This window comes from Sminthopsis crassicaudata, chromosome 3 (genome assembly GCF_048593235.1).
Source record: "Sminthopsis crassicaudata isolate SCR6 chromosome 3, ASM4859323v1, whole genome shotgun sequence".
In the NCBI taxonomy this organism is placed as follows: domain Eukaryota; kingdom Metazoa; phylum Chordata; class Mammalia; order Dasyuromorphia; family Dasyuridae; genus Sminthopsis; species Sminthopsis crassicaudata.
The window spans coordinates 121,470,686-121,488,022 of NC_133619.1; the positions used below are offsets into that span (position 1 = coordinate 121,470,686).

Here is a 17,337-nt window from a genome sequence, read left to right on the forward strand (position 1 = left end):
TCCTCTTTTGGCTTAAATGTCAACTGAAGTACTCTGGCAGGAGAAAGACTTAATGGCTCATAATAATATGTAAGTATCCTATGTTCTACACCCATATTATTTTATAATTTTTCTCTTTCATGGGCTATCATTATTGATGTTTAATATTAAACGTCTATTTAATATTTTATCTTTTTTATTTATTTTATTTTTCCCTGCTAAAAACAATTTTTAGCATTTTTTTAAAAAATTTTTTTAGTTTCAATTTTTCTTTTTTCCTCCCTCCCTTCCCCTCTTTAAGAAGGAAAGCAATTAAAAATAATTTATATTTGTATAGTAGTGAAAAACATATTTCTACATTAGTCGTATTGTAAAAGAAAATACAGAACAAAAAACAGAAATAAGTTTTTAAAAAGTACACTTTGATTTGCATGAAGATGTCATTAATTCTTTTTTCTGAAATAGTATTTTTCATCACAAGTCCTTCAGAACTATTTTACATTATTGTACTGCCGATAATAGCTGTCTTTCAAAGTTGATCATTTCACATTGTTGCTATTACTGTGTATTACTGTGTGTCAATGTTTTCTTGATTCTATTCATTTCATTTTGTATCAGTTTGTCTTTCCAGGTTTTTCTGAAGGTATCTGCTCATCATTTCTTATACCATTATAGTATTCCACCACAATTTGTTCAGCCATTTCCCAACCTCGATTTCCAATTTCATGTCAACACAAAAAGAGCCGTTATAAGTATTTTTGTACTTATAGGGTTTTTTCCCTTTTTTTTTTTTGTTTTTTGTTTTTTGTTTTTTAATCTCTTTGGAATAGATACCTAACAAGCAAGATTTTAAAATGTTATAAGCCCTTGAAACATTGTTCCAAACTGCTCTCTAGAGTGAATCAGTTCACCATTGCATCAACAGCTTATTAGTGTCTCAATTTTTTCACATCTTCTCCAATGATTCATTATTTTCCTTTTCTTTCACAGATGTGAGGTGGTATCTCAGAGTTGTTTTTAACTTGAATTTCTTTGATCAATAGTGATTTAGGACTTTTTTTTCATATTAGTATAGATCACTTTGACTCCATTTGAAAACTCCTTATACTTAGCCTTTATAGTTCATTCAGCACTTATCAATTAGGGAATGACTTATATCCTTAAAATTTTGATTCAGTTTTCCCATATATTTAAGAAATGAGAGCTTTATCAGAGAAATCTGTTGTAAATTTTTTTCTTCACAATTATAATTCCTGTATATATTTTTTCTATCCCATTTCCCCTCATTTCTCTCGCTCTCCCCCTGTCCTCTTTCACTCTGTGCTTTCTCCAGTGTCTTGCTTCTGTCTACTCTTTCTCCCCAATCTATGTTATTCTCCCCTTCTTTTATCCCCATACCTTTCTACTTTCTTGTAGGAATGAATTTCTATACCCAACTGTTATTCTTTCTTTAAGCCAATTCCAAATTACTCATCTTCCCCTCCACTGTAAAAATTCTTCTATCATATGAGATAATTTACCCTATATTACCTCTCACATTTTTATCTTTTCCTAGTGCATTTTCACCCCTTACTGGCTTAGATGACAGGAAAAGATAATGATGAATATTGGAAGGAATGTGGGAAAACTGGGTCACTATTGTTGGTGGAAGTGTGAATGGGTCCAGCTATTCTGGAGAGCAATTTGGAACTTTGTTCAAAAAGTTATCAAATTGTGCATACCCTTTGATCCAGCAGTGTTTCTACTGAGCCTGTATCCATCCCAAAGAGATCTTAAAGGAGGGATAGGAACCCACAGGTGCAAAATGTTTGTGGCAGCCCTTTTTGTAATGGGAAGAAACTGGAAAATGAATGGGTGCCCATCAATTGGAGAATGGCTGAATGAATTATGGTATATGAATGTTATGGAATATTACTGTTCTGTAAGAAACGACCAGGAAGATGATTTCAGAAAGGCCTGGAGAGACTTACATGGGCTGATGCTAAGTAAAATGAGCAGAACCAGGAGATCATTATGCATAATATGTATACATATATTGGAGTTAACATATATTTCTACTATGTTTAACATATATTGGACTACTTCTCATCTAGAAAAGGGCATGGGGGAAGGAAGGGGAATTGGAACACAAAGTTTTGCAAGGGCTAATGTTGAAGAATTGCCCATGCATATGTTTTGAAAAATAAAAAGCTTTAATTAAAAAAAAAAATTTCTCTCTCTGGGATCTATTTTCCAGGTCAGCTGTTTTTCTAATGAGATATTTCTAATTTTTTTTTCCCTTTTGGTTTTGCTTTTGTTTTCTCATAAGGTCATTAACTTCCATTTGTTCATTTATAATTTTTAAGGAATTATTTTCTTCACTGAGCTATTGTATCTCCTTTCCCATTTGGCCAATTTTGTTTTTTAAGGCACTCTTCTCCTCAGTTGTTTTTTTTTTTTTTTTTTTTTTTTTTTTTGTATTTCCTTTTGCACCATTCTCATTTCTTTTCTTATTTTTTTCCCTCCATCTCTCATTTAATTTTCAAAATCCCTTTTGAGTTCTTCCATGGCCTGAACCCGATTATCACTATTGGATGGCTTTGGATGTAGGAACTTTGACTTTTGTTCTCTTCTTCTGAGTGTGTGTTTTGATCTTCCTTGTCACCGTAGTAACTTTCTATGGTCAGAAATTTTTGTTGTTCTCTGCTCATTTTCCTAGCCTACTACTCAGCTTTTAACACTTTGTTAAAGTAGGACTCTGTTTCCAGAGTGAAGAGTGCATTGTTCCAAGCTTCAGAGATTTTGTGCAGCTGTTTTCAGAGATTCTTCTAGGGACATGACCACAAGCACTCTTTTCTGACCTAGAACTGTTAGGAGTGTCCCTGCCATTCAAAATCTAGTGTGCTGGGCTGAGAGGTCTGGAAGGCACCATGCTGATGCTGATTCAGACTCCCTAGACCTATTCCCGCTTTGCTATCATGGGATGAGAACCAGGGTATGCAATGCTGTGGCTTGCACCACAACTGCATGCTGGACTCCCAACCTGGACTCACAGATCTTTTCTGCTGGAAAATGTTCCATTCCATCTTTTTGGGTGTTCTGATGCTCTAAAATTTGTTTAGAATCATTACTTAAAGGAATTTGGAAAAATTTGGGGGGTTAGAGAAGTTCGTGCCTTTACTCTGCCTTCTTAGCTCTGCTCTTCCCTAGAAAACATACAAGTCTTATTTGATTTTTAAAATTCTTTTTGAACTCTTCCATAAATTCTTGTTGGACCTGAGACTAATTAACATTTTTCTTTGAGGGTTTGCATATAGCACTTTTCCCTTTCTTGTCTCCTTCTGGGTTTGTATTTTGATCTTCCTTGCTACCACAATAACTTTCTAAAATCAGGTCCTTTTTTGTTGTTGTCTACTCATTTTTCTAGCCTATTTCTTGACTTTTAATATTATGGTAATGTTGGACTCTGCTCCAGGGGTGAAGAAGGGCTGTCCCAAGTTTCAGTTTTTTGTGCAGATGTTTTCAGAGCTAGTTGGGCTGGGAGGGTAGGAAAAAAGGGAATGGAGAAGGAGACAGGACATGGATGTCAGTAAGTTTTTAGTTTTTCCAAGTTGGTATGATTTAAGGAGAGGTGTTTTTATGACTTTCAGGGCCTATCCTCTGGTCTAGGAGCATCCAGAAGCACACTTTTCTGTCCTGGAACTAAGTGTTACCAAGGTCCTCCCTCTGCTGAAGCCACAAGTCTTACTGTACTAGTGTTCCTCTGCAACCTAGGCCTGTGACCTGGATCTGTCTGTAAGCAATGTAAGAGTCCTGCATCCAGTGCCAGCAAAGCAACCCTTGTAATCTCCTCCTGACCAGTTGCCCAATCCTCTTACCATCTGTGGGTTAAGTGCACTAGAAGCCACTTTATATCATCATTTTCCAAACAGCTTTCCTTTCATGGATTGTTTAAAAAAAAAACAAAACAAAAAAAAACCTAATTATTCTTATAACATCTTTAAAAAACTCCTATATAAACTGATATAATATAAAAGAAAGCAATCTATTCAAATTGAACAAAGAACCACATTTTAACTAGTGGGTTTCACAGTACACTTTCTAATTCAATTCTTCTATAGTATATTATTTTCACTAAAAAGTTCACCAATCATATTAAACGTGTATGTGTCCTAAAAATAGGTTTGCAAAGTAACAAATCTTCTGGAAAATCAGTCCCAACAACTTATGCAAATAAATATATAGAGAATTTTCTTTCCCACAGTATTAACTCTAAGTGGCATCATTAAACTCTGCTTTGCATATGATTCACCAAGCATTGTTTCAACTGTACTGATAGTAGCAAGTAGCACTAATTTAGCAATGCTATAAGCAATATTATTCAAAGCAAGTCATCCTTTTCAATGAAAAAGACATCATTTGGGGAAAGGGCTGTTTTTTGTTATTAAAAGAATCTAATTTTTTCAGGAAAAAAAGCTTCTTATTTCACATTTGTATTCTACATATACACATTCAAGATATTTCAATTTATTGATTTTCATGCTATATACTACTAAAGCATCTGAACAAAAGAAGCAGTGGTTCTTCTTCTCCAACTATATAGTCATGCATTCCATGTACCAGTGCCCAGGTCTCTAGATTTGGGCTTTTTTTTTTTTTTTCTATTACCTAAACTGTTTCTATTGTTTTTGTTTATATTTCTTTTCAACTGCTCCTAGGAAATATTTTTCAAAGTCATTATATATTTATCAGAAAATGACTTTTTTTTTCAGTATAAAAAATAATAAAGTTGCCAAATTTAATGACAAAATTCTATATCATCATATATAACAATTGAATTATTTAAATTTTTAAATTTGGGGGCAGTCAACACACTATATTACATTTACCAAAGTGAAAAGGGGCTGATAGGAACTACATCTGTGACACAGGGAACTTCTAGATGAAGAAACTGTCTCTATAAATGCACTTCAGTATCTCCTCTGCAACTTATAGAATTGTCTTTATATAGAATATTGTCTTTGGCAATGACAAGTTGGTTCACAGGGTCATCATGTATTAGAGTTAGGACTTGAATCCATCCTGTCACTGAGTCTAAGTCTCTATTATACTACATTGCTGATATTGTAGTGCTTTCAACTTTCACAGACTGTTCAACTGTTCAACAGTATGAGCTGATACAGAGTGAAATGATCCACCTGCTTCCCAACAGAGAAATGATAAAATAAATATGCAGATAGAGATATTCATTTTTGGACATGGATGATATGAGAATTTGTTACAAGAATTTTTATTTTATAGTGGGGGAAGAAGGTAAGAGGGAGAAAAGAGAAATGACTATTAAATGAACAAAATAAAACAATGGTCTTTCATTTGCATAGTATCACTATTTCCCTGCCTTTCTTCCTGAAACTTTATGTGGCAGTTTGTCACTATAAGGAATTAGAAAAATTGATAAGTTTTATTAACAAAATACCATAATTGTCTTAATACTATATATTTACTTAGGTATATATGATACCATATTATAAACTAGCTTATAATTGTTTGCCACCAAAAAGAGAGCTGTTATAAACATTCTTGAATATATAGGTGTTTTTTTTTTCCTTTTTCCCAATCACTGTGGGAAAAGACCTAATAGAATATTGCTGGGTCAAAGGGTAGACAAAGTTTTATAACATTTTGGGGATAATTCCAAATTGCTTTCTAAAATGACTGGATCAGTTCACAATTTCACCAACAATATATAGTGTCCCAGTTTTTCCACATTTTTTACAGAATTTGTCATTTTCCCCTTCTATAATTTTAGCCAATCTGATAAGTATGAGATGGTATTTTAGATTTGTTTTAATCTGTACTTCTCTAATCTATAATGATTCAGAACATTCTTTTCATAAGGCTATATATATATATAGCTTTGATTTTATTGGCCTCTCAGTCTTTATTAAAGTAGAAATCAAATTTTTTTTAAAAACATTTTTATTTTCCAAACATATGCATGGATAATTTTTCAACATTAACCCTTGCAAAATCTTGTGTTCCAATTTTCCTCTCTACCCTCCCATAAGTGACAAGTAATCCAATATATGCAAAACATGGGAGAAATAGATGTTAAATCCAACATATGCATACATATTTATACAATTATGTTGCTGCCCAAGAAAAATCAAGTCAAAAAGAAAAAAAAATGAGAAAGAATATAAAATAAAATGCTTATATGTTGTGTTGTGTTGTAAACCACACTCAGTTTCCACAGTCCTCTCCCTGGGTGTAGATAGCTCTTTTCATCACAAGATCAATGGAACTAGTCTGAATCATCTCATTGTTGAAGAGAGCCCAATCCATCAGAATTGATCATTGTATAATCTTGTTGTTGCCATATATAATGATCTTCTGGCTCTGCTCATTTCACTTACAATCAGTTCATGTAAGTCTCTCTAGGCCTCTCTGAAATCATCCTGTTGATCATTTTTAATACAACAATAATATTCCATAACATTCATGTACCATAACTTATTTAGCTATTCTCCAAGTGATGGGCTTCCACTCAGTTTCCAGTTTCTTGTCACTACAAAGAGGGCTGCCACAAACATTTTTTGCACATGTGGGCCCCTTTAAGATCTCTTTGGGATATAATCCTAGTAGAAACACTGCTGGGTCAAAGGGTATGCACAGTTTGATAACTCTGTGGCATAATTCCAAACTGCTCTCCAGAATGGTTGAATCTGTTCCCAGTTCCATCAACAATGTATCAGTGTCCCAGTTTTCCCACATACCCTCCAATATTCATCATTATCTTTTTTTGTCATCTTAGTTAATCTGAGAGGTATGAGGTACTATCTCAGAGTTGTCTTAATTTGCATTTCTCTGATCAATAATGATTTAGAGCACCTTTAGAAATCCAATTTTGATAAATCAATTTTGTATTATTTATTCTGTAATTGAGTTTTCAACATTACAACTAAAAAATTTTAAAGAAATCAAAGTGTACACAAAGAACTGAGACAGACCATTATAGTAAAAAAAAGAAGATACTGGTCCTATGTTGTTCCAAAAATACAGAGTCTAACAACTGAGTAAATTCAAGCTAAATGGAATAACATAGAATTAACATATAAAATACTAAAACTGACTGGTATCAAAATTCTATCCTGTTATTAACAAATTTGATGTTAAATACAAAACAGCAGGAAAGGCAGAATAAATAAAGCAGTGTATTTAAAGCCTAGACGACTTGACAGACTTCAAATTCTACCAACAACACTGTATGATTTTGAGCAAACCACTTAACCTCTATGTGTCTCAGACATTCAGTTCCTTAGGATTAATCTACTTACTATGTCACTAGCAACTTCTGTCTGCATAGAGTAAGTTCCCATAACAAGGATTCTCTATACAGATGAAATAGTAAATCCTTTAAGTAGAGGTATTAAATATATATTCATGGATGGTGCAATCAATACAATACTAGACTTAACAGTAAGAAAGAAGAGTTCATATCATATTTCAGACACTTTCTAGATGGGTCATTTAAGTTCTGTGCCTCAGTTTCTAAAACTGTAAAAATATGGAAGAGATCAAATTCAATGTCCTCCAAAGTCCCTTTCAGATCTAAATCTATTATCCTATGATCCTATATAATTATATTAGATATCTTCTAAGGTCCTTTACAAGTCCAGTACCAAATTATAAGGAAGCTATAATTGATAAATTGTGACAACAGCATATCTTAATATTGTCATTATTATTCTATAAGCAAATTTCCTTTTAAAATTATTCAGTTATCTTTTAATTAAGTTGTGTAAGGATGAAATAGTTTCCTTAAAATTAAAATTGAAAATTAAAAGCTATTTAAATTTATTACCTCTGTACAAAAGGCATTTATCTGCAGAGCAAAGAAAGCTGTTAATGCTCATAATCTTGATACATCTTTTCCCCCCACAAAGAACTGTTTGTTGTATCTGTATTAAATTTTATAATATATATATATATATATACATATATGTATATATGTATATATATATATATATATATATATATATATATATATATATATATATATATATATATATATATATATATATATATATATATATATATATATGTGCATACATGAAAATTATTTGCCTTAACTATCTGCAGTGCAATCTTCACTGAATTGAGCTTTCTAAATTATTGTCATTGCTGCCATCAATTTATTCCTGTTTAAAATCAGAACTAACAAAGAAAAGAGAACATCTTCACCTATTACCTCTTTCTTAGCCCTGATTTTTTTGGGGTAAATAAGTTAAGAGAAAATGGTTAAGAATTTGAAAAGAAATGTGAAATTCTTTTTGCCCAGAGTACTCCCAACATAATGGTTGCGAGAAAAATTCAGAATATTATATATGTGTACATACGATAAAAATTGTTTACATTTCCCTCTCTTTATCTGGAAAAATGGAATGTGATTTTTTTTTTTTAATTCCAAGTGATACCCAAAACTAGTTGCATATAACATCACTTTCAAAGATAATTCCTGTTCAAAATTATGATAGTTTTCCTATGATACTCTCCTAGAGCTGACCAAATTTGAAATGGATTGCCTTTCTTCACAGTGAACTCTCTACCAATGATGAGTTAATCAGAATGAAAGAGCATCTGAAAGGGATATTGTAGAAAGGATTCTAATACTGGGGAAGATATTAAACTCATCACTTACAAGAACTTTTTTTGTCACTAAGGCAAATATAATAGGGACCTATATTTTCTATGTCTGGAAATGGATATAGAAATTAATGTACATAAATAGGATTCTAATCTATTAATTAAATCAGATTAGTACTAAAAAAACTAGAAAAAGAATGGTAATTCTCAACTCAAGAAAAGAAACAAAAGGGCTAAACAGTAAAAAATTTTCTTTTTGAACTCATCAAAAGTCACAAAACTACAGTCTGTAAAGGGAGCATTCTGACTTTCTCTTGCCATACTTCAACAATGTAATAGCATCATGTATAGTATAGGTAAAAAATAGTAAACTGTAACTCAGGAGACTTGGGTTCTAATCCTAATTCTGTCACTATATGAACCTAAATTACTTAACCTTTCTTTGACAGTATTCTCATCTGAAAAATGAGATGTTTATACTAATTTCTGAGATCCTTTTCAGCACTTTTTTTGAGTCAAAGAATGGCTTTTTACCTGTTCCCCGTGCTCCAACTACTTTAATCTGTCTTTAAAAGTTTTTATGCAAAACAGAAATCTTAAGTTTATCTACATTGGCAGTTATTTACCTTGCTTCTTGTTTTCACTTTTGATTTAGTCTTCTGTTTCCTTTTCAGCTTTTTCTTATTTAAAATTTTCTTACTCCTAAAGAAAGAGAAAATTTAGATTAAGATTTCAACTGGAAAATAGTTATTAAAAGTCACAAAATATGATACTGATACTAGATGTAAATAAATTCTAAGGCAATAATAACTTATATAAACCAAGACTTACGTATTTATAACATAAAAGATGTCAGCATATATTCCACATGTATGTAACATATATATGCATTTGTATAGCCAAAGATATAGAATTATAATAGCTTTATACTTTGTTAATAGTTTTGTCTTTTTAGATAATAAATTTCAAAAATTTGTCAAACTGTTACAAGATACAAAGTAACATATTAGGCACAGAAAAATACAAAAATAATATGACAGGCTCTGTCAACAAAGAGACAATCTAGTAGAAGAAAAGAAAGCGTGTATGTAACTAATTGTAATACTACTAAACAGAAGAGATGTATTTAAAGTAAACATGAGAGAAGATATTGTAGTAAAAAAGGAAGAGAGATCATCTCTAGCCATAAGTATTAAACAAGGCTTCATACTAAGTATAATCAATGTGAGGAGATTGCAGGAAGTAGCAGGAAGTACAAAATATTACAAAAAGGCTTACATATCAAAACCTAGGAAAAATAGGGATGGAAGCCAGATTTTCAGTACTGAGGCAGAACTAACAAAATTCAGAAAATAATCAGATATGGGTAGTAAGAGAAACGAAAGAGACAAGATGTTCCCATTCTACAAACCTGGATAGGATGGCGTTGCCTTGTCAGAAATAAAGAAGAGGAATAAATTCTATTTGGACAACAATTTCAGATTCTAATGAATTCCTCAGGTAGATATATATTCAGTAGAAAGTTCATAATGCAGGACTACCACTCAGAATAGAGATTAGGGATGGATATGCATGTGTATAGAGATCTTAACACCCAACTTGTACCTTTGGAGATATTGATTAGATGAGTAGGACATTTAAATGATAATACAGCAAAAAATGATTTAAAAATGATAAAGTACTGTCAACAGGGAGAGAACTATAAATTCAGTGCCACAGAAGACAAATGAAACATATCCAGGAGAGGAAGCTGATACAGATGAATCAAACCGAACAAGAATTAAGAAAAATATATCAGTAGAACAGGTTGGATAAAAAGGAATCAAAAACCAGTGAACTCAGTAGCCTAATTGTTCAAGAAAGCACAATCTATTTGAGGAAGAACTCCTTTATTTTTATTAAAAAATTAGAAAAAAAAGAAAAACAAGCAAAAATATATTTAAAACAGCATTTAACATAATGTAATTTCCAAGTGAGTTACATATAGAGATCAAATGAAATTTTTTTTTAATAGAAGGAAAAGGAAGTAGATAGTTTTTTCAGTTGCTGTTAAGAGAAATTATATTAGTCAAACACATAGAAATAATCTTAAAAAGAGAAATAAAATAGGTTAAAAGTATAATATAAAGGAAAGAAAATTAACTCTGAAGTCAAAGTATCTGAATTAAAAACTACCTCTACCACTAAATATTTGTGGGAGTCCAGGCGTTCCACATTGAAAAATATACAGAACTGTTTCTACATTTGAAATATTGGGAATTCATCTAGATAAGCCTCTGAAGTCTGTTATAATTCTAAGTCTATAATTCTATTAATTATTAAAAACTATATGAAAGCTTGATCCAAATCACTAGTAAGCAAGGAATAAACATTTACTGAGAGCTTATAATATGCTCAGCACTGTACTAAGTTAAGGATATAAGAAAAATCAGAAAAAAAAAATCATAAAGGGTTCCATAGGAAGCAGGGACTGTCTTCTTAGCACATATTCTGGCACAGTGTTCAAGGTGCTTAATAAATGCTCATTAACTGACTGCCCTTAAGGAGCTCATGTCCTAATAAGAATGTATTAAATACAAAGTAGGTGAAAGGTAACCTCAGAGGAAGTGACACTAGAGTCTAAGGAAATTTCCTGGTGGAAATGATGATTGTGCTGATTGTTAGAGGAAAGTAGGGATTTTGAGACTTGAAGTCTGGGAGAGACAATTCCAGACAGAGAAAAAAAACAGTGTAAGAGAAATGGATTACTGAGTGTGAGAAATGACAAATAGGTTAATGTAGCTGTATCTTAGAAAAGATCTTCCTTAGACTGGAGAGGTGGACAGGAATCAGCTTGTAAAGAGCTTTAAATGCCAAATAAAGAACTTAATAGGTAACACATTGGTGTTTTAAATAAACAGAGAGAAGACATGGTCATATTTAAGATTTAAAAAAAAAATCACTTTGGCAGCTGTGTGGAGTTTTGAGTGAAGAGAAACTTAATGCAGGAAAACTAATGCTGTATAGCTCAGGAAAAGGAGAGAAGGATCCAAACTAGGGCAGTGATTGTGTGAGTGCTGAAGTGGATATAAGGAACAGTTGCTGTAGAGAAAGAATAAATTTGGCAGTTGATTATATATGTTCAGTAAGTAAGAGAATGATATTAACATTGTAAGCCTAACTGGAAGAATAGTAGTGCTTTTGACAATATCAGAGAAGTTCAGAAGTTAGAAAGAAGAGTCTTTCATGGAGAACAGTGCTAAGTTTTACTTAAGACCTAACAGAATCTGAGATATCTCTAGGACATTCAGTACAAAACTGGGAGAGAGGGAGTATACTACAATGAGCACTACTCAGTAACATGAAATTAGAAGTCAGGAGACATATTAGAGCTAGATAAATAGATTTGGTTATCATCTCCACATAATGAGAATTAAGCCAATAAGAGCTGATGCAATCACCAGGTGACAGTAGAGAGAGAAAAAAGAGAGAACAAAACAGTTTCTTGAGAGACAAACACAGTTGGAAGAAGTAACATATCAAAGATCAAGCAAAATAGATTGAAAGGGATCAGTAAAATATGTAGGATGAAAACTAGTTTAGAACAGTCACAAAAACCCAAAGAGACTAACTCATCCAAAAGAAGAAAATGATCAACAGTGTAAGTACTGCAGAAAGGTCAAGAAAATGAAGTTAGAAGACACCATTAATATGGGGGAGAGAGAGACAGAGAGAGAGAGAAAGAAACAAATAGGGGAGAAAGAGAAATAGGAGAGAGAGAAAGGGAGAGAAAGAGAGAAGGGGGAGAGAGGGAGAGACAGAGGGAAGAACGGGGAGAGAAAAAGGAGGAGAGAGGGAGAGAGAGACAGAAAGAGAGAAAGAGAAAGTTGACGCACCAACTATAGATAGCTTTTTCAAGTACTTAAGCAAAAAAAACAAAAAGAGAAAAATAAAAGGTGTTTGCTAGCTAACCTGGTAAGACCTAAAGAGAATTTTTTAAAGATTTAGAGTAATTTAGAAATGTTTTGTTTTTTAAAGCAGCAGAGAAGAAATAAATAGCTATGGAAATAGAAGATTAGGGTGGGAATGATGATGGAAACAGTACACTAGCAAATATGGTTAGAGATGAAAACACATAGGGGAAAATTGGCCTTGACAAGCATATAAGGTCACCTCATCATGGAAGACTAGAATGAAGAAGGAAATAAGTAGGTAATGATCACAGTCAGCACACCTTCATTGTTTCCTCTAATTTCATGCAAGATGACTGCACTGGAGATGATTTGATTTATATCTTGCTACCGGACCAAGATGGCTCTGTGGTGGATACTGAGGCAGGTGACCCTGCTCAAATCTCCCTTAATTAAATCCAATTCACTTGCATGTTACATCATCATCTCCCTAATGTCATGGTTTTCTTCAAGAATGAAGGACAAACAACAACAGCAACAATTTCATGCAGCAATATGTGAGTAGAAATAAAAGAGTATGATGGTGAGCAATCCAGGTTTGGGATTTGGTAAAGCAAAATCTGTAAGAGAAAGGTGGAAGAGATTCAAGAGAAGAGGAAAATATAAAGTCAAAACAGGTTCACCTAGTGTTCTAGAATGAGAAGGGAAAATAGAGTAGCCCGGGATAGTCCTGAAAGACAGAAGGGTTATAGATCACAGCAAGGACAAAGAACAAGAAACAAGACAGAAAAATAAAAGGCCATGATCAAATAAAGAAAATTCAGATTTGCTGAATATGGATGTAAAACATTTCTGATCAAGATTATAACCAATCTTATTTGTAAAAGAAGTACACTGGAGAAACAGGATATGGAGTTGAACAAAAAATGCAAATTAAACAACTCCTGGGATATATCTCTCACCATGAAAACTGGCCAAAATGACAAAAAGTGAAAGCAGTTAATGTTGAAAAAGCTAAAGAAAGACAAGGCATCTATTGCTGAATTGGTCAAATTCTAGAAATTCTGAATTATTATCCTGGGCTCAGAGATCTCTCTAGTGAATATATATTCCCAAAGACTTCAAAGGCAAAAGTAAGATCTCCATACATAGCAAAATATTCACCTTGGCATTTCTGTAGTAGCAAAGAATTGGAATCACAAGGATTATTTATTAACTGGGAAAAGGGTGAAGAAATTGTGATATATAAATGAATGTAAGGGATTCAAATAAACATGAGAAGACTTATATGAATTGTGAACTTAGTGAAGTTTAACAGAAAAAAACAAAAATTACCAATAAAACTTAATTTTTAAATGAGTGAGTTGACTTAAATGAGCTCTAAGATTCCTTTCCACCTCTAGGATTCTGATTCTATAATTCCATGAATTTAAGTAAAAGACTGTTCTGTTCTAACAACAATGCTTATTCCTTAATAATTTACATAATCATTTGGAATCAAACAATGCACAAATAATAGTTGTAATATGATATAAAATTCATCTGCCATCTTTAAAAACATAAAGCATATGCACACATATATATTTACATATATGTATTTAAGAAATTCATAAGATTATAATTGAAATAAATTATACTATTTACAACAAAATTGCTACCAAAATGGTGGCAATCTCTCAAAGACATGATGAAATGTACTCCTTTAGAGCTCCCTTCCTCTTCTCTATTTTCTTCATATTACTGTTAATTATTAAAACACTATATATAAACTAAAACTTTTCTATATAAAAGACAGCTTCCTACTCTGGGTAATTAATGTAATAGAACTTTACTGCAACCTAGAATTTGAGTTATCCCTGAATAAATCTGGGAGGAGCAGCAGTCTTACTACAAAATAGAAAATTGCTATTTACATGTATCATAGTCTGGTATCAGTGACAGTTTTAGTAGGAACAGAATAAGAAATGTTAAGGGATATCCTATATGTACAAAGATAAAAAACCCTCTAGTTTTCCAGCAAAGTTAGAAAGATAGTAACATGAAATTATGGGTAGAACCAATCCTTTCCATCTCTTGCTTTGGCAATATCAATAAAACTATATAGTAACTACCATTATTTCTGGGAATTACCTATCATTCCTACCCTGGGTTTACCCTTAGACTTTATCCAGACTATTACCCTTCCTGGCAGGGACTGTGTACCTCTTTTGTTGTTGAATTTTAAATACTTAACATGGTACTTGGTACAAAGTTAAGCACTTAAATTGTTTTTAATCAATCAATTAATCATTTCCTCATTAAGAGAGTTCTTCAAAAAGAACTAGCCAAATATTTGCCAGGGATGCTATAGGAGGAATTCTGAGTCAAAAGGAAGATTTCCCTGTTAAAATATAAACAATTCTTTGCAAAAGTGCTATGTGAATTAGGGTTTTGAAAGATGACTAGAATTCAAAAAGGTAGGGAAGAAGTGGGAAGCATTTCAGATAAGATAAAGTGAAGGATATATTAGAAGAACTCATTGTGGGTTGGAGATGGACGGCAGTCAGGTGTTTCAGTAGATATAGTGCTGGACCTAGAATTAAGAAGACTCATCTTCTTGGGTTCAATTTAACTTCAGACATTTACAAGTTGCTTAACTCTGGGCAAGTCATTTAACCCTATTTGCTTCACGACCTCATATGTAAAATGCATTGTAGAAGAAAATGGCAAACCATTCCAGTATCTCTGCCAAGAAAATCTCAAATGGAGTCATGAAGAGTGGAATATGACCGAATAACAACCACTTACTGATCAAAGTCTTTCTTTAATGTCAAGCTAATATTTCTTCTCAGCTCCTGTCTTATCTGCTGATGTTAGGTCATTTTGAAGTGGATGTCCTGGAAACATCTCAAATATATCATGTTTAAAACAGAATTAGTTATTTTCCCTAAGTCACTGCCTCCCCCTCTTTTTAAAACTTTCCTAGTACTGTTCAGGATACCATCATCCTTTTAATTATCTAGACTCACAATTTCAGCACCATCCTTGATTTTTTTTTTTTTTTGGGGGGGGAATAATCCTAAATGTTCAATCACTGCCAACAAATCCTGTACTTCATAACAATTTGCTATTTTATGTCCATGTTTAAAATAAAATATTCTTTATTTTTTATATGACACTAATCAAAAAGCACTCATTAGCTTGAGAAAACATAAGTGCTTTATATTGAGCAATGAAATAAAACCAATCCGAGAAAATTATGAAAAGAAAGTTAACCAATTGGGAAAAGAAGTACAAAATTTTAAGAAAGAAAGTAATTCCTTGAAAACTATAATTGGACAAAAGGAATTGAATGGATTATAAGACACCAAGAGTAGTAAAACTAGATAGAAGAGAATGTGACATATCTCATTAGAAAAACAATTGATCTGGAGAACAAAATGAGAAGAGATACTATGTCAAACTACCTGAAAATTATGATTTAAAAAATACTCTAGATACAATATTACAAAAAAAATTTTAAGGAAAATTGCCCTGAAGTTCTAAAGTAGAAATAGAAAATAAATCTAATGCTTACCATTTGAAACAGATTCCAGAAAGAAAACTTACAGTAACATTATGGACAAGTTTCAAAACTCTCAAGTTAAAAGAAAATATTTCAAGCAACAAGAAAAAAAAATTTTTTTTCAATCAAGATTTCACAAGAGGACAGCTAGGTGATGAAGTGGATAAAGCCCCAGCCCTGAAGTCAGGAGAACCTGAGTTCAAATTTGATCTCAGACACTTAACACTTCCTAGTTCTGTGATCCTAGACAAGTCACTTAACCCCAATTGCCTCAGGGGAAAAAAAAAGATTTCACAAGACCTAGCGGCTTCTATACTAGGCTTTATTTGGAAAAGATAGCATCTGAGCTGGATCTTGAAGAAAGATAAAGATTCTGAAAGGCATATATAGAGTACAATACAAATATAGTAAATAGGGGGCAGCTATGTGGCACAGTTTATAGAGCATCAGACCTTAAATCAGAAGAAAGGGTCAGAAGAATCTGAATTCAAATTTGTTCTAGATATTTAACACTTCCTAGCTGTGTGACCTTGGGCAAATCACTTAACCACAATTGCCTCAGCAAGAAAAAAAAAAAAAAAAAAAGATATAGTAAATATCTAGTATATAGTAAATAGCTTGCACAAATAAACAGATACAAAAAGCTTTAAAGAAAAGCCAAAAGTATAGTTTGGCTAAAACCAAGAATTCATGTAAGGGAAAGGTATAAGTCAATGAATGAATAAATGAGTGAATAAAAAAAGTAAATGAAATTGGAAAGGAAAACTGAAACCAGATAGATTGCTGAGGGTCTTAAATTTCAGCCTAAAGAGTTTTCATTTTATCCTATAGACAATAGGAAGCTACTGATAAATTTTGAGCAATGTTCATTAGTAAGAATATTTTGGCAGATAGATTAGGGAGAATAAAGACTAGTTAAAAGACTAGTTTTATGGATCCTCTCCAAGATCAAAAGCAAAAATCCTTTCTGGTCAAGCATTCAAAGCTTTTATAATCTGGCCCTTTCTTAACTTCCCAAGTCTTCTTAACACCTAAATCTTACTCTAACACTCCCACACTCACATGTCATCTGAGGTCCAGTGACACTGAGCATCTTTTTATTTGTCTTGCAGCATTTATTTAATATCCTTGTTTATTTAATAACTTGTACTTTGAGATCAACTCAGGAATTTTCTTGAAGCTGTACAGTCTTTGCCACATACCCTGTCCCCTCTCTCTACAACTCTTGGAAACAAAAAAATAGATCTCAACTGTCCTCATTTCTCTCATGGAATGGACCCTATCTGCGTAAAGTATAGA

At 32.5% G+C, this 17,337-nt stretch overlaps 1 protein-coding gene across 4 annotated transcripts in view; it reads right to left on the bottom strand.

Moving 5' to 3' along the window:
• The window catches only part of MYCBP2 (MYC binding protein 2), a 288,824-nt gene that overhangs the window by 248,552 nt on the left and 22,935 nt on the right, over positions 1–17,337 (bottom strand). For all 4 annotated transcript variants that reach the window (XM_074299302.1, XM_074299303.1, XM_074299301.1 and 1 more), the window contains exon 2: positions 9,231–9,306. In XM_074299302.1, the coding sequence (XP_074155403.1) occupies positions 9,231–9,306 (76 nt within the window). The remainder of the gene's footprint in view (positions 1–9,230; positions 9,307–17,337) is intronic.